This window comes from Gossypium hirsutum, chromosome D09 (assembly GCF_007990345.1).
Source record: "Gossypium hirsutum isolate 1008001.06 chromosome D09, Gossypium_hirsutum_v2.1, whole genome shotgun sequence".
In the NCBI taxonomy this organism is placed as follows: Eukaryota; Viridiplantae; Streptophyta; class Magnoliopsida; order Malvales; family Malvaceae; genus Gossypium; species Gossypium hirsutum.
The window spans coordinates 53,435,590-53,454,184 of NC_053445.1; the positions used below are offsets into that span (position 1 = coordinate 53,435,590).

The 18,595-nt window shown below is 32.1% G+C and overlaps 4 protein-coding genes across 4 annotated transcripts; 1 reads left to right on the forward strand and 3 right to left on the reverse strand.

Moving 5' to 3' along the window:
• Positions 1 to 2,794: 2,794 nt before the first annotated feature.
• On the reverse strand, positions 2,795 to 4,465 carry LOC107926521 (ethylene-responsive transcription factor RAP2-3-like). The gene is made up of 2 exons (NM_001327263.2): positions 4,173 to 4,465; positions 2,795 to 3,659 (listed from the first exon to the last, which is right to left on the reverse strand). Exons 1-2 carry the CDS (start codon positions 4,372 to 4,374, stop codon positions 3,073 to 3,075), a joined length of 789 nt encoding a protein of 262 aa, NP_001314192.2. The 5' UTR covers positions 4,375 to 4,465; the 3' UTR covers positions 2,795 to 3,072.
• A 1,405-nt stretch (positions 4,466 to 5,870) lies between these two features.
• LOC107926522 (multiple organellar RNA editing factor 3, mitochondrial) lies at positions 5,871 to 7,833 on the reverse strand. Its single transcript, NM_001416029.1, has 4 exons — positions 7,280 to 7,833; positions 7,076 to 7,173; positions 6,478 to 6,543; positions 5,871 to 6,366 (listed from the first exon to the last, which is right to left on the reverse strand). Exons 1-4 carry the CDS (start codon positions 7,633 to 7,635, stop codon positions 6,254 to 6,256), a joined length of 633 nt encoding a protein of 210 aa, NP_001402958.1. The 5' UTR covers positions 7,636 to 7,833; the 3' UTR covers positions 5,871 to 6,253.
• Positions 7,834 to 8,234: 401 nt separating this feature from the next.
• Positions 8,235 to 11,354, reverse strand: LOC107926467 (exopolygalacturonase). Its single transcript, XM_041101430.1, has 5 exons — positions 9,958 to 11,354; positions 9,563 to 9,889; positions 9,160 to 9,449; positions 8,781 to 9,000; positions 8,235 to 8,666 (listed from the first exon to the last, which is right to left on the reverse strand). Exons 1-5 carry the CDS (start codon positions 10,165 to 10,167, stop codon positions 8,433 to 8,435), a joined length of 1,281 nt encoding a protein of 426 aa, XP_040957364.1. The 5' UTR covers positions 10,168 to 11,354; the 3' UTR covers positions 8,235 to 8,432.
• A 2,617-nt stretch (positions 11,355 to 13,971) lies between these two features.
• On the forward strand, positions 13,972 to 16,063 carry LOC107926414 (pectinesterase). Its single transcript, XM_016857265.2, has 2 exons — positions 13,972 to 15,117; positions 15,197 to 16,063. Exons 1-2 carry the CDS (start codon positions 14,127 to 14,129, stop codon positions 15,895 to 15,897), a joined length of 1,692 nt encoding a protein of 563 aa, XP_016712754.2. The 5' UTR covers positions 13,972 to 14,126; the 3' UTR covers positions 15,898 to 16,063.
• Positions 16,064 to 18,595: the final 2,532 nt, after the last annotated feature.

Genomic DNA, 18,595 nt, shown 5'->3' on the forward strand with positions numbered 1-18,595 from the left:
TATATAATAATGTATGTTTATTTATAAAAAAAAAGAGATCAATAATTAGCTTAAAATATCTATATCTTTTACCAACCTGGTTTGAATTGATATCCACCAAAACATTCTGAAATGTACAAAATAAGAAAAAAATATCTTACTAAATCAAAATTGAAATTATTTAGTATAGATTTAAATTCAGAGCCGTATATATTAAGGTTAATATATTATTTGGTACAAGTTTAGTCTTCAATTTAGTACTTAAATCTTTTTTGTCTTAATTTAATACTTAAATTTAGTTTAATTTTTATTTTGATATTTAAATTTTTTAATTTAATACTTGAGTTTTATGTTGCCTCAGTTCAATGTTTGAGTTTGATGTTAATGTTCAATTTGATACTAAAATATTTTTTGTCTTAGTTAAGCACCTATGTTTTTCTACTAGAGTAACCGTGCCAAACATTTATTAGGCTACGTGATGACATTTAATCTAAATATAAAATGAATATTGAAATTAAACTCTTAATTAAACTTTTAAAATAATTAATAATTTAATTAACTTTATATTAATCGATTAAAAGTAAATTGCCTAAACCTTTTTATGGTTTTCTTTTCGAGAAATCCAATTTTCATTACATCATTGAGTGGCATTTAAAAAGGAGAGATTTTTTTTTTCTTAAATGGAAGTCCAAAAAGAAGACACAAGTGGACATTAGCTATGATTGAATTGAAGTAACCCATTAAAGTTTGAGCAATTATGTATCAATTCGTTTGACAAAATCTATGAAATTATTTAATTATAATATTAGTCACTTTATAAAAAAAAAAAAACTGAACCAAATCCTAGAATTGTGCATGAACATTCGATCTAAAATGTTTCTATAAATAATATATGATTCGAATACGTACATTTCTTTTAATTAAAATATTACAAGTTGAATGTTTTAATGTTTTATTGGACAAAATAATAAATAATAATAATAAAGAACCCTTCAAGTGGCATTCCAAGGTTGCTTTCAAGGACCCATCAGATAAGATCCCATGAAACAACTTGTGACCAAATTAACTCCCAAAATCATACTATATTGTTATTTAATTATGTGTATTTGATATAATGTGGGTGTATATTTATTATAAAAATGTTAAGATTGACAATCAATCTTACAATCAGGGATTAGTGAAGTTATAAAATTTATGTCTGAGATTAGATAAACTTAAAAAATAAATCATAATGTCAAAAATAATTACTTGAATTATTAATTTTTTAAGGAGTTCATAAGTATATTTAAGAGTATAAATACGAATTATAAATAATACATGTCTGATTAATTCGAACTAGAATCAACTTAATAAAAGTATCACAGATTGAAGTTTAGAGTATATACGAACAAAGCCCACATATAATGAGACTTAAACTCAAAATAATACGGGGGAATATCTCAGACATGGCGAGGCTTCAATCTCGATGCTCAATATTCTGAAACTTCAATTTTTATCAACAAGACCAAAACCTAATTAACATTAAATTATAAATTTCAGAAGGGATTAAATGTGCAGTTGTACCATTTAACGAATAAAACAAAGGATGCTATTAAATTTTAAAAAAAGTTAAAATAAAATTTTCATTGTCTTTTAATTAGAAAATAACAAAAAAAAATTCAAATAGAATAAGGAGAGGGGCTTCAACCACTTTCATTAAAAATCTTTTAACACTTACAAATTTAAAAAAAAAAGTAGAAATAATTAAACATTATTCATATACGGAATTAAAAAAAAAGAAACCCATTAATTTAATTATATAAACTAAGTTAAAATTAAGGTAACACATTAGGCTGACTAATTATATGAATCTCTATTTCTACGATGATTCTATTAGTAGAGGTTTGTTTACAAAATAAAGACAAAAAGTGAGGAATTATTTTTTGAAATAAAATTATATATGATTATAATCATTCAAATATTCATGACGCACCAATAGATTAGGTTCATGCATCTTCCCTATGGAGCTGTCAATTTTCAATTGCTTTCCCACCAAACAAATTCTCAATCTATAATGTGACTATCGTGTTATTTTTATAAAATTTTTAAATGTCAAAGCATAAGTTATTAATATATTATTTCACCACAATTTAAACCCCTTAGATTCGTCTCTCTTTAAATGGGGTTTTTCATGATGGATACATTTAATATAGCATTAGAAGAAACCAAATTGATGCGGCAAAGGCGTAGTTTTGGACGTACAATAATAGCAATAATTAATTTTATTCGCAAGTAAAAAGTGAAGTTGTGTTTCCTCTTGGTGCATGCATGCTCTATTTTTTCGTTACATCCATCCCTTTCAGTAGGCTGAACCTTGCGTTGCAAAAGCTGTCAATTTGGAGTTGGATTCTTTGATAATCTCTACGCTTCTGGATTTGGATATTTAATTTTGAGGGATCAATTAAGACTGTTGTTTTTTTTTTTACATATATTCTTTCATAAGCAATATTACTGAAAACAACTAATAAGTTTAAATAATTATATTTTTTACAAATTAAATGATCTTACCTAAAATATCGAAACCAAGCAATCTGATTTTTTATTTAATAAGATATTGTTACAAAAATTAGCTTTGGATTTTCTATAATAATAATAATATTACCTCTGTATATATGTATTTGATAAAAAATTAATATATACTTTTAATTACTCCAAATACGTATAAAAAAACAATGCAGGTATGTGATACATATATACATAGAGCCCGCTTAAAATCTTCATCCATATCCATTCAAACATGAAGGATACATCAAATGCATTGATTAAACTGCAACGTGTTAAATCCTTTATTCTTATATATATAATGCAACTAATGCATTGATACAAACATGAAAGTCATAAGCATATACATATATAACAACATAATAAAAAACCCTAATTAACACACAAATATTGATTAACGCTAACTAATCCATGCAAGAGCAAAGCGTTAATCCTTTATTCTCATATATATATATATAATGCATGATAGCATAAATAAAAAAACCCTAAGTAACACAAAAACATTGATTAACGCTAACTATTATTTAATTTTCGCCCCCACTAATGAACATGTTAGCGCCGTTGCTTATACTGAGTTACGAGGTCATCAAGTGTCCAAAGCTCCAGTGAGTCAGTCCCACCGTTACCACTCAGCTGAGTCATAGTCTCATGGTTAGTCTCCAAACCCAGGAATGATTCCAGGCTCCAGATTTGTTCTTTCAACTCCAACTCACTCTCCACCACTTCAATCGGCTTATAATCTTCACTTCTTCCATACCCAAGACCCATAGGATAAGGTGGTGAGTCAGTCTGGAAACTCGGTTGAGTTAACTCGGGAACGATGCACCTTTTCTTAGCAGGAGGAAGCAGAGTAAGAGCTGGTGAAGCTGCTTGATTTTTGGTGGGCGTTTGAGGGAAGTTGAGCTTGGCTTTATCACCACGGATACGCTTGGCGGCTTCATCGTAGGCTCGAGCCGCTTCTTCGGCTGTGTTATAGGTACCGAGCCAAACTCGGACGCCTTTTTGAGGGTCTCTAATCTCAGCTGCCCATTTGCCCCATGGTCTTTGTCTTATTCCTCTGTAAAAGTTTTTCCGAGTTCGCTGAGTCTTTTCAACCTTTTTAGTGACTTGGCTTGTCTTCTGAATCGTCTCGCTTCTCTCTAATCAGTAAATCAACCCCAAAGAAAAAAATAAAAAAAAAAAATTCACAGAAAAAACCCCCATTTTTTTGTATGTTTATATTTGGTCTTATTGTGGTTTTAGTTCTTTACTATGTTGAAATTAGAAATTTAAATTTTTTTCATTTTAATTTAACATAGTTTGATCATATTATTAACACCATTACTTGCTGATATTAAATTGAATTTTTTTCTATAACAACTTTAAGCATTTGGATTTTCACGCAGCCATAAAAAAATTCAAAAGACCACCTTAATATAATAACTAATAATATTATCAAGCTGAGTCTACTAATAACATTAAATTAAGGGACTAAATCCCAAATAATACCAAATTAAATTAAAGTGATTAATCTCAAATTTTAATATAATAGAAGGACTAAAATCATAATTAAACCTCTATATTCCAGCTTCAAGTTCATGCAAGAAAAATGTTCTATGAACAAAAAAAAAGAACCAAAAATTTGAAGAAAACCCGGAAAAAGAAAACCAGACCTTTGTTAAGTTGATTGTCTTTTGGATTAATGAGCTTGTTGTTGTTGTTGTTATGAAACTGATGATTGACAAAGCTTTTGCCATTGTTGTCGAAACCTAGGAGGTCGGAGAATATGTCAAGTTCAGACCAAAGGTCATCGCCGGTCAATTTCCGGTCATATTTGGGGGCGACGAAATCGGAAATAATTGCACCTCCACACATTTTTGGGTGTTATCTTAAAAGAAAACCTGTTTTTTTTTCAGATGGAAAAAGCTTTGGTATTGGGGTCTAGGATTTATAGACCGACGGTTATAAATTATAATACAAATCAAAATATATATTTATAATAGACGGACAAATTTGCAATCACCTTTTTCTAGCTTTTCTTATTTTAATATTAGATTTTAGGGTGTATTTTGAAGGTAATAATATTATGGAGTTGGATTATATTAAGAGTTATCCTTTTCAAATTAATATATTAAAGAGTAAATTAATTTTTCTATCAGAATTAGATACATATGATACACTGAGTGTAATTGTTTGGTTATTTTAATAGCAACGTTAATTTTTAAGGATAGATTTTAATGAAAATTTTACTATAAAAGATCAATTTACTCTTTAATATAACATACAAACCTACCATTTTAAATTCTGACTCTTACTATTATTATTATTATTATTATTATTATTATTATTATTATAATATCCACTAGACCCAAGTTTGCACTACCTCTTGGCAATGAATCAGCCAGTTTCTCCCATTGAATACAGGCTTTTTCTTAAATTGGGATTACCATTTTTCGAAGGTACATCAGAATTACCATTAATTTTTCCTTGTCCAAAAGCAGAGCTAACCGAATCCCCAAACAAATTAGGGTTCTTGTTAACAATTCCAATCCCAGAACGATTACCTGCTCAAGGACCCGATGAGGTCCAGCTCTTTCCCAAAATGTCACCCACCATGGAACTGGGTCCAGATAACCTGGAATGGCTTCATTCGGGACGAGTTGGTGGGTGACGATTTGTTGGGTTGCCAAGCGGGATTTGATTGTACAGTAGATGAATCAGATGAAAATGAAGATAGGGTTTTGATCTTTTGGTCATTGAGGGATTTGAGTTGATCTGAGGCCGAGACCGAAGGTTCAACGAAGCTGATGAACTATAGTGTACCTTTGGCGTTAACTGTAACACCCCAAAAGTCGTTACAGTTTGAAAGCTTGAAAAATTGAGATTTTATCATCAATAAAGTGAAATAAATAAATAAATAAATAAATAAAGGAAATAAAGTGATAAAAGGGAGAGAAGTTGAATTATATCAATTAAAAATTTTAAGGGCTAAAGTGTAAATATAAAAAACTTGAAGAGTCATTAATGTAAATATTTTAAAGGCAAAATGATAACCAAGAAAAATGAATGAATTAAGACCAAATTAAATAAGTAGAAAAAGTATGAGGGATTCAATGAATGGAATTTTGAAAGATCACGAGTAAAGTAATCATTAGCAAGAAAAATAATGTTGAAGGGTAATGACAATGTTGATGATATTTTAGTGATATTTTTTAAATACAGAAACAAAACAGTGCTTAAGGCTGGTCTAAGTATTTAGAATCATTTTTTCAAAGCAATGTTACCCAACCTCATAATTTCCACCCCTAAAAGAACCCGCACCCGATTCATGTGTTAAACATATATTTATAAATAGATACAAGGACCCGATCCAACAAAAATCCTCCAAATATACAAAAACATACTCGTATCATACACTTACCTGTCCATATAAGATTTCAACCAACATTGATGCACTACTAGTCAAAAGCAAAAGAACTAGAAGTTTATAAGAAGAAGTGTCATGGACCAGTTTTTACTGCAAGAAATCAACAATTATATGCAAATGTTCATATTTCCCAACTTTCATAAATATGCTAGATAAACATGTATGAAGTCATCACCATCAAACAAGATATATGTCAACCAATAGCATTTTACTCTAAAAGTTTCCTAAATCAAGGAAAAGCCCAGACCAACACGGTGAACCTAAGAAAGGGAAGAAGATGTAGATGGCGGTGGTGATCGGTTTCTCGTTACCATAGTCTCAAAAAGGTTATCTTCTTATATGCCTATCACCACGTCCTCGAACTCTGCTGCCGCTGGATGGCTGCACCGAGCTTGTATATTGTGGTCTATGAATGACTTTCCCATCAACAAACAAATCCCCTGATAATCAATCCATCAAGAAAAGAGATTAAATTGGTTGAGAATGGGAATTTCAATGGCTATAAGCAACAAACATAATCTTTTAACTTTTGAATTCTTTAAACTACCCACCTCCATAATCTTTGTTTGGAACATCGAGATACGAATCCGGTAAAACCCAGAGTACATGAGGTAACCCTATAGAAACATAATGTCAATTGTATGAAAAAGATTGATTTTAGAACAAAGTGGCAGGCTCATCAATGATAAGTTCAAAACCACTCACAAAAACAAATGAGACTAACAATTTAGAAATTTTAAAACCTAAAAGTACCGTGGAGGCCCTTATACTAAGAGTCGGATTACATTTTGCCCCATTTACTAAGAAAATGGGCAAGTTAGTTCATGTATGTTAGATCAAAGAGCAAACTAGTCATTCTCTTGAGAATTATAGGGGCTAGTTTGCTATTTTTTGAGTAGAAAAAGGCAAAATATAATCCGACTTCTGTGCACTTCAAAACAATTGAGGAATGAGGGGGAACCGTTTAAACCCTAATAAAATAGTATAAAAAGAAATAACATTGGGAGATTTAAAACCCTAAAACAACTAATAAAACATCACATACAATGAAAATCACTGTTAATTCTTCCTCCAAGTACACTAAAAAAGAGGAAGAAAGAAAGAAAACCATGTAAACCTTAAACCCTAATAAATGAGAAATGAAATTACCTTTAATTTTATAAGACAACTCCTCAGAAATCAAAGCACCAAACCCAGTATACCTCGTTGTACAAACAGAGTATATTCTCTTTTTCGCTTCCTCTTCACTACAAGATTAGAACAAACAAAAAAGAAAAATAAAACCCAATTCTCAAATTCCCGGAAACCCCCCAAAATTAATGAAATTTGAAGGAATTGTTATTATTTAAAAACCTGCCGACAACAGAAGCGAGGGTTTTAACGTAGGCATCGATCATTTCTTCTTCGGAAGGTTTTGGGTCTTCTGGGAATTCCAAAACGATAAGCCAATGCTCATAATCACAGCCATCGAGGAGAATCGTTTCTTTCGGCGGTCGGTTACTCCAGTTAGGAGATGGATCGTTCAAAGGCGAGTAACCGGACGCGGATGTCTTGGTTCGGGTCTGGATTTTGGTTGCTTCGGGGATAAAAACTGGGGTTTTGTTGAGGAGAGCAACTGTGAGGCGCGAATGGGAAGGAAAGGAAGAAGAAGAAGAGAGGGCGCGGCTTAGAAGGGTTGATAGAGATCGTCGGGCATTGACGGAAGCCATTCTCCGGCAACGCTGGTTCTCTCTGATAATAAGCCTTGTTTCTTCGACGCTACTAGATTGTGACTGTAATATAGGTCACCGGTTCCAACGATTTATTGTTAAAAGAAAGGAATTTTTCGAAAAAATAAATAATAGATAAAAAAACCAGAAAATTAAAAAAATTGAAAAAATTATAAACTCATTAATGCCATAAAAAACCAATTATGCGTTACAAACCCTAACCTTTTTAGTTTAAAACTTATATGTATAGCTGTTCAAGGGCCCGGCCCAAGTATAATAATTTTTGCATTTCAGTCCGGTCCGATTGAATAGAATTCAATTTACATAATAAAAATATTTTTAGTTTAAATTTAAATAATTATAATTATAATCTTTATATTACACGTGGATTTAGTCATTGTATTTTTAAAAATTTAAAATTTCAATTTTGATTGAAATAATAATAGTTAAATTCTTGTTAGGTTAAAATATATCATTAGTTCTTATACTCTTTATAAATTTAAAATTTTGTCTTTATAATTTTATTTATAGGAATTTTTGAAAATATAAGACTCATGACTTATTTTAAATTTTTTTAAAGTATTAGAACCAAATTCTTACGTAAAGCAAAATAAACTATATTCATAATTATACCAAAATTTTACAGACAATTGGAATTCATATTTTTTTTGAATGCATTACAAAATACTCTCTAAACCCTATATTGGCTAAGATGTATTCACAACATTAACATGGTACACTAGCTCCACTACTTTCTATCCTTTTTTACCCTGTGATTTTGAATGCCATGCGCCGCCCTAACGGCACGGCGGAGGATTTTGTAACCCAACGTAGGAAACCTTGGCATTAGTACAATTAGATTCGAAAGGCTGTTGGTCACGAGGTGGTCCGACGTACTGTAAGTCGATATTATTCATTTGAATGCCTTCACAAGGATTCGATTTACTGCAAAGGAATTGTACCGCAACTTTGCTTATTGAAGTTCCCTTGATGTTCACAAATCGAACGTCGCTAATACTCACTTTCGATGTCTTTTTTTTTTCGTATAATACGCAACAAAAAAGCGAAACCAAAAAGCTCAAAATTTTAGTTTTCCGAACGGGGAAATTGGTATTTGTTAATTTGGGAGAATAAGTTTAAGTTACCTGAGTACTATGTCTATTTCCGTATTCTTGGTCTATGATTATAGGGTTCTTGACTCGATTCATAATCATGTCTGTGAAAAATATGCTCGAAGCTTTACTAAGGGAATCGGTTTTGTATGTTTTGATTCGAACCCCGTTTGTTGTGTCTGTTAGCGAGCTGTTTGTCACGACGATCTTATTAACATCTGCCTCGTCATCGTAATGGCCGAGACTACCAACACTGTCAATGATTATAGATGCGCAAACCTTTGAGTATGCAAAATTAACCAATCTAATGTATAGGAGGGTGCAGTAGTGAGGCACAATGCACTGCTAAAGAGAGATTGCATGTTCAAATCTTACATAGACTGTAAAATGGATATAAAAGATATAAAAATACCTGAAACCATGACCTGGGCCACAAATTACTTTGTTGACACTGATGTCGATAGACCCATGGATCATCGAGACACAGTCGTCGCCAGTGCCAATAACACAATGGGCTATTTTCACTACAGTCGATTTACTAATGTGAATGCCATCAGTGTTGGGGCTATCTCCAGGGGCTTGCAACTTAAGGTTTAAAAGCCTAAAGTTTCGACAAACGGTGACCATTATGTGGAACCCTTTCGGATCTATAGAATTTATCCCATTGATGATTGCATCATTTACCTTATTGAACTTGAAATTCTGCATTTTTTGTACACCATAAATGTTAAATCCTTCAATTTATCTCAAACTAAATCATAGGAAAAAAAGAAAAAACAAAAAATCTAATCTCCAATTGTTATTTTGAAGCTTACTGCGGCTAAACGGACACAATGTGACTTATGGGCACAATCATTGTATTTCCATGCCTTAGCACCTTGGCCATGGAATGTACCGGTGCCGCTTAGAATCAATCCGTTGATGCTTTGAAACGTAATCCAATCCGTATCGTCGGCTCCTCCGGTAAAATACGACAAATCAGCTTGTGCTTTCACTATTCCGTTAGCTTGAATAATTAGAGAAGATGGATTGAAGCAAGGCCCTTGAAATATGATTGGCCCTATTAAGAAGTCCCCTTTAGGGATCACCATCATAGCATTTCCACGGAAATTGCATGCAGCTTTGAATGTCCTTATAAAATTCTGCAGCAAACCACAATTCAATCAAACAACACCATAATATATATACACATATATGGAACGAAACTTACAATCGAGCTATCGGTCTTTCCGTTGGCCTTTGCACCGTAGTCCAACACATTAAAAGTTTTAACATCAGGGCCTAACTTACCGGCAGCGGCATTTTTAGCTTTAACTAAAGCTTCGGCTGGATTAAACGGACCTGTCCGTTCGCAACCATTGCGATCAACTAAGCACAAGAGAAGAATGAGGCTAATTCGAGCTTTAGTGACGAATGCCATTGCTGTCACCTTTCAAATTGAGCTACAATTTTTCTTTTCAAGTTTGAAGGATTGAAGTGAAGAGACTTAACAATGAGATTAATTTGTGGAAAGCCATAGTTTTTCTTTTTTTATAATGTTTTAGCCCTTTAAGAAAAATTCTTGCCACAATTTTACAATGGGAAAGGACTAAATTATCGGAAGAATTTAAGTTTAGTCACCTTTTTATTCTAAATATAGCTTCTGTAAGTATCCTTCTGTATTTTTGTGTGTTCGCCGTGAATGGTGTAGAGAAAACCCGGCGTGATTGATATATATATCGAAAGTTAGATTATTGGTTGCTTTTTAATTGTACTTCAAATTCGAAAATTAGAAACTTGGTTGATAAGAGTGAAATGGCTTAGAGTCCATTAAATATTAATTCTCAAATTTATTTAGAGGTCGATGAAGAAGATATATTCATGGTAAAAATATCATGGATGTATTTTGTCCCTTTTACTCAAATTAATTATGAGTAAACTGATTTCATCTATTATTATTATTAAAAACTAACAGAATAATAAAAAATGACATATGACATGCAATACATGTATCTCATGTTGACTAATTTTTAACAATAGAAGTGGATGTAATTTTTAATTAAATGATGAATTTACTTTTTAATCTGAGGTACTGAAACTTTTTTTTTTCCGATGGTGAATTACAATATTTCATTTGTTTTAAAGTCAACAATTGAAACCCAATTTTTTTTCCTTTGTACTGCTTTTCAATGTCATCCTTTTCCCTTAAAAAAAAGTTAAATATTTGAAATAGAAATTGAGAGGACTATGAAATTCTGGAAGATAATACCTTAGATGGTTGAAGTGGATTCAGAGATAGAAATGGAATTATTTAAAGCTCCCTACCAACAAGTCCAATCAAGTTTTGAAGTCAAAATATTTAATTGGATATCAAATTTGGAAAAGTAGGAATAATATCAATAAGGAATAATTTTATTCAAATTCATTGCTTAGACAAGAAAAAAAGAAAAGAAAAGAAGGAGAAATACTTTCCACTTGAAAAAAGTAAGTTATTTTGGTTAACGAAGTGATATTCTCAAAGCCTTTTTGTCATCCTTAGTTGATTCCAATATTCATAAAATTAATAATTAATCTAATCTAATATTTGTTAATCCAAAGAACCCACATTTAATTTAAGTTTAATTTTTTAAATAAATTATTTTATGTAATATTGAGATTTAAATGATTAATCATGTCATTTAGTTAAATTTGTATTTGGGTTAATGTATATTTTAACTCTATAATTTGGCACCATTGAAAGCGCTAATTAATTTAATTTTTTTATTGGTATTTAATAAATTTTTTATTAATTTAAAACACGTGACGCAAGATGATAGGTTAACAAAGTTAATCATGTATCAATAAAAAAGTATCAATTTGATTAACGGTTTTTAAATTCAAGTAAGTAGAAGCTAAAATATACATTTTTATTAACTAATTACTATAACATTTAAATTTTCTTAAGTGATTTGATTCAATCGACTGAAAGCATAAGTATATTATAGACCCTGATGCTTGAAAATCAAACGAAAAAGAAACATAAGATCATAATACAGAAAACAAAAAGAAAATACAACTATGGTAAATCACTAAAAAACACATGTATTTTACTACCCAAGCTACTATTGCTGAAAAATTATTCAAAATTACTTACTATTAATGAGACTTTGCTCAATTCGGGCCGGGTTTGCTGAACAATCTGACCTTCGATCAAATCGTTGGCACTTGCTACGAACTTGAGAGTTGGGATAGTTGACAAACATACCATCTTGCATAGTTGGTGGTGATTGGAATTTGATGATAAACTCCGGTATCGGGTTGTTGGACAAGGGTAACAACTTGCGGTCCATGATAAATGTATTGGTTCGGAACTGCCCATCGATAAACCGTTGCGTCTCCGACTTGCCGGCCTTTTGATTCCGATGCAACCTTGATAAGATGACCTATTGAACATGCCATGGAGCTACGTATTTCTTTTCGTTTGGTGTTGGTTTTTTTGCCCTTTCTTATATGGTTAATTAGAGGCTTAGGCACCAAGATTTATATAGGAAGTCTAGGATATCTAGCTGAAGCTTTTTAATTTCCCATTTTTTTCCACCATAATTTAAATTTTTTAGAAATAAATTAATAAAATTATCAAGGAATTTTCTTAGGGGAAAAAGAAATGAAAAAAAAAATAAGAAAAGGAAGTGGTTCCCCATTATTCTTCCATTAACTTTTTTGATTCTATTCTTGATTAACATGAAATATAGATGAAATTGAAATCACTAGTCATCTTCCATTTACAATGAGTAAAACTTGATTTAATTTGAAAAATCAAAATTTTTTCGAATTACAAGTTATTTGAGTTATTTGATTTTTTCGAATTAACTCGAATAAGTTTGAGTTCGAGTCGAGTTGGCTTTTACAATTCCAACAACTCAAGTAACAATTTGATGTAAATATCCCTTTGATCCCTATCAATTTTGAAAATGAGTAAATTGGTATCTGTCTTAACAAAAATTAAAAAAATTCCAAAATTTATATTTTAAATTTTATAAAAGTTAAAAAAATTCTTAAAAAATAATTTGTGAACCTAAATAAGTAAATTAATGATTCAAGTTTATCATACTAAAACGTCTTTGTTTTTCTATTATTTGGTTTTGAAAGAGTTTTTAAATATATATGGTTTTAAATTTATATGCTTTAACATGTAATTAGTTATATTGTAATAAGATTTGAATTTGACATATTTAATTTTTTAATTTGATTTGACTCAATTTAAAAATATATCAAATCGAATTAGGATGATAAAATAAAACTCATCAACTTGATTCAATCGAATGTTGACCCTCATCTGCAACTTGAAATATTAATTAATAATACAAATAATTAAATTTAATCATAAGAATATAAGGTATGCAAATATTGTAGATAACATTGGTATGAGTCATTATAATATTGACTTTTTAGCCCACTAACACCTTATTAAATAGCAATTGAAAATATATAAATCAAGAGGACTATTTAAATAAATATTTTATCTTAAAATTAATTTACTCTCTTACTTAATATGATTTTTAAAATCTTACCATTATTTGAAATAAATGTAGTACAAATAAAAATATTAGTACACATGTTTTAGAAAATTGAGGTAAATTTAATTATTATTTTTATAATTTTCCAATTTTTTTACCTAACCAATAAATGCTCTAAAGATAAATTGTTTAAAAATTTGAGATAAATTTATTGGTTTAGAAAAGGCCTACATTTATGTTATCTTAATATTTATATAATTATATATCCTATTAATTTAAAATAAAATTCAGTTTTTGCTATCCAAGCCGGGTAAATAATAGGAAAATATTTTAAAATTTTGATATAAGTTGATTCATAATAAATGATTACATTTCAATTTAAATAAAAATAAATTCAATATTAGATTATAATCTAAATAGAAATTGTGCTTATTTTTAAATATATCATTTGTTAAATTAATCTTATCTTCAATTTGATTTTTGAAGAGATGAAATTTGGAATTGAAAATCTTTTTACAAAATTTAAATGATATAAAAATTGAAAATGATAAAATAATCTTTTTTTTCTCTCTCATAATCCTAAATTATATTTTTAAATTTGAATGAGACAAATTTACATCCAGGAATGAAAATTGGTAACAATTTGGGGAGAATCACTCTTCACCATGCAAATAATTAACTAAAAATAGTAATTAATTTGCTAAAAAGGGGTTACTTTGGTAGTATAAATATTACATTTGAAAGAGAGATTATTCAAGCCTGAGCTCAAGGGGCATCAAGTAATAAACAGCCCCCACAGCTTCAAACTAAGTTCCTTTCTTTCTTTCTTTTTCTGACTTTCTTTCAAGGGAAAGAAAGGAGAGAAAGATTTTATGCTTTTTTTATTATAAAATAAATAAAAGAAATGGCGAACAACGTTGCTGTTATTGGTATTTGTTCGGTGTTCTTGGTGGCAGTGGTAGTGGCAGTAGTGGTGGGTGTGTCACAGACACATACAAAAGAGGAGAGTGATTCAAAGAGCAATAGTATATCTAGTTCAAATAAAGCGGTGCAGGCGGTTTGTCAACCCACACATTTCAAGGATGCTTGTGAGAAGAGCCTTGCGTCATCTAATTCCACCGACACTAAGGAGCTGATAAGGTCGAGTTTCCAAGCAGCGATAGAGGAAGTAAGGAAAGTGTTGGCGAATTCAACGACGATACAAGACTTAAATAAAGATGACAACAACAGAGAGGCGCTTAAGGTTTGTCAAGAAGTGTTGGATTTATCGATTGATGACCTGCAATTGTCGTTTGATAAGATGGGGGAATACGATATGAGTAAGATCGGTGATTACTTGCTGAACCTGAGAGTGTGGTTAAGCGGTGCCTTAACTACCCAACAAACATGTGTAGACACATTCGCGGAGGTAAGTAATGAACAAGCGGAGAAGATGAAATTAGTGCTGAAGACTTCAATGGAGCTTACTGCTAATGCTTTAACCATGGTCACTAAGTTATCCACTGTCCTGAAGGACCTTAACATTCCAGGCCTCGATGGCATCGACACGACTGGGTTCGAACGTAAGCTCTTGTCTAATGATGGACCTGAGTGGATGGGCCATGCTGAGAGGAAACTACTTCAGGCACCGATTATTAAGCCTGATGTTGTGGTTGCTAAGGATGGTAGTGGGAAATATGACACCATCACCAAGGCCTTGGAAGAAGTCCCTAAGAAAAGTCCCAATCGATTTGTTATTCACATTAAAGCTGGTATTTACAAGGAAAAAATCAATGTGACCAAGCAAATGACTAATGTTATGTTCATCGGTGATGGCCCAACCAAGACCATCATCACCAATGACATTAACTGCATTAAAAATCATCCGCTTAAAACATTTCAAACTGCAACAGTTGGTAAGTAGTATTATGTACATATAAGTTTGGTAGTGAGGTGAGGTGACTAACTAGTATATATGTTTGTGAAATATTGTAGGTGTGGATGGGGTCGGTTTCATGGCCAAGGACATTGGATTTGAGAACACAGCAGGACCCGAAGGTCATCAAGCAGTGGCCTTTAGGGCAACTAGTAATAAAGTCATCATGTTCAATTGCCATTTCAATGGGTACCAAGACACCCTTTACCCTCACAAAGGGCAACAATTTTATAGGGATTGTGTCATCAGTGGGACGGTGGACTTCATCTTTGGGGATTCGGCAAGCGTGTTCCAGAATTGTTTGATCATCGTGAGGAAGCCAGGTGAGAACCAAAACAACATGATTACAGCACCTGGAAGGCAATACATAGACACTGACTCAGCCCTTGTACTTCAAAACTGTACCATCACGGGTGCCCCTGATTACCTTCCCGTGAAGGACAAGAGCAAGACGTACCTTGGTCGTCCCTGGAAACCCTTGGCGAGAGCCATCATAATGCAATCTACGATTGAAGACATCATTACACCAGAGGGTTATGCCCCCATGGAAGGCACCAAAGGATTGGACACTGCCTACTTTGCTGAGTTCGAAAACAAGGGACCTGGTGCCAAAACTGAAGGCAGGGTCACATGGCCAGCTATCAAGAAAATTGATATAAATGAAGCCAAGAAATGGACCCCTGGCGTCTTTCTTGGATCTGACCAATGGGTTCCACAAGCCGGCATTCCTTATTATCCCGACATGGTCCCTGTAGTGTAAACTTTCAAAACCATCGCCATTAGTCTTATTATTATTATTATTACTATTATTATTATATATCCTCCTCCCATATGAGAATAAAAGGGAAAATTCATCATTATTATGGAAGTTGCAATATGTAATTATTTTCTTATTATAGAATTAAAAGTAATAATATGTTATCGGAGATAGATACAAAGTCTAACCAACTTAATTTCTGATCGATGCTTTGTGTTGGGTTAATTATTTTGGACTAAATAGTTAAAAATTTAAAGTTATAAGAGGCTTCAAGTTTCTGAACTTTTTGTATATTTAGAATTTAATCCCTAAATTTTTTATTAAATTTGTTGGTGTGACATTTTAAATTTTTAAACAAAAAACTCACTTGATAATAATATCACAAAAAATATCTTTATAATAAACTTGAATTTAACAAAAAAAAAGAAGCTAATGATGTTAGCAATTCTTTAAATTTATCTCAGCATTTTAAATAGATTAGTTAATGATCTTATATAAAAAGAAAACTCAAATATAAAAATTAAATCTTAAATTTTAATATAGTACTATTTTTATATAATTAAAAAGTAGGAGCCTTCCTTTGATATGTAGTAGTATAGTATAGATATGCTCTTAAACAAAAAAAAATGCTATGTATATCATTAATTAAAATAATATGTCTTAATATATTTTAATTAATATAAATACAGTTTTTAATATTTTTAATTTGTAATTATCATTTAACATAAATAGTATTTTAATTTATAAATATACTATTGAATACAAATATTATTTTTGAAAATGATATATTTTCTATAAGCGTGGTTGCAAAATTGGCCACCTTCCGCTTAAATATTTGGGCTTCCGTCTGGGCGTTAATCCTCGGGATTGGGAACCTATTATTCAAACGGTAAGGTCCAAGCTTCCGCAATGGGAACGAAAGCTTCTTAGTTTTGCGGAACGCCTTACCCTGGGGAGGTTACATAGTGAATCGGAAAGGAAATTAGCACGTGTTAAATGGGAAGTGGTGTGCAAAAGCAAGAAAGGAGGAGGTCTTGGGGTTATGAATTTACAGCTCCAAAATCAAGCTCTCCTAGCCAAGTGGCTTTGGAAATGTGCTAGCGACGCCAATTCTCTCTGCCTTGGTCAAAACCTCAATCCATGCCGAATTTTGGGCGTTGCATCATAGAAGATGTTAAGTTTATTGACTGTAATTATTTTTCTTGGTTTGTTGGTTCAGGTAAGGGTGTTCTACTTTTGGATCGATTGGTGGTGTGGTGAGAAACCGATTAAAGATTCTTTTCCCAGTCTTTTTGCTCTCGCTTTAAATTAATGGGCAAAAGTTGATGGTAGCCTTGATCATGATAGCTGGCATTGATTCTTCGTCCGATGCTTCCTTGATCGGGATATCTCAGCTTCAAGCCTTGGTCAAGCACACTACGTTGTTTCAACACCTGAAAGATGGAATTATATGGCGCCACGATCCCAAGGGACAATTTTCTGTTCAGAAACTGTCGGCTATTCTTTTACATTCTGATAATGGTAACACTTTTAAAACAATATGGTCTATTGCTGTCCCGCCTAAGGTTCAAAGCTTTATATGGATGGTCCTTATTGACCGCATCCCCTCGATGTCATTTCTTATTCAAAGTCCAGAGCAATCTCTTTGCCCCATGGTGTAGAAGAACCATTGAATCGACATATCATGTTCTCTTCACTTGTAATTTTGAGTGGTGGAAATTGACCTGTTGCCTACAAAACTCTTTAAAAAGACTTGTTAGTGGAATGTCTTGGAACAGTTTCCCAGCACAAAGGTCGTAAAGAGTGGCTCTCTGGTTCCTATGGCTTGCTCATAAGAAATCTCTTTCTCTAGACCAACTTCTTTTTTTAACTACGATGGTGCTGATATCTCTCAAGGCTTTGGGTGGGAGAATCCGTGGGATTGTGAAAGGGTTCTAAATGGCTCCCACCACCCTTGGGATATTTGAAATTTAACGTCTATGCATCAGTAAAAGGCAACTCTTCTGGTTGTGGTGGCAGTCTTAGAGGACCAAATGGCAGTATCCTTGCTCTCTTCCCTGCAGCAGCTACTAATACTTGCGGTGTTTGCGGAGCTGAGTTAAGTGCCATCAAAATGGCATTGGAGCTATTTGTCAATGCTGGTAAGTTCGAATCTCATGGTTTGTTGACTGAATCAACTGATCTGGAAATTCTGCTAATACTTTCATCAACATCTTTAGAGAAGCGGAATGTCTCGACATGTTCCTTTGGTGGTAAGCTGATGCGGTTTGGTCCTTATTCTGTGTATCGCCTTATGTTTCGTGTCTTTATTTATAACATTGGCTTATGATTTTATCCTATTAATAAAACTATACCTTCGCTGATAATAATAAACAAAAACAAACAAACTGTCGAAACCACCATTTCATTTGAAATTTGAAAAACGGGAATCGACTTTGAAAATAAAATGGGAGTCGCTACCGATCTTTTATTGAGGTGTGATTGGTTCACCATTAAAAAATGATTTTAGGTCTGCGAATTTTGAGAAAACAGGCTCGGGAGTCGGTTACGTACAAGGAAGGGTTAGCACCCTCGTGACGCCCAAAATTGGTACCGAATTGATTGTTTAATGTCTTAATGTCGAAATTTTGAAAAGATTTTAAAATACGATCCTTTTATCTTGAATAGAATGGATTGGATGATAAGGCTCACTTATTTCAAA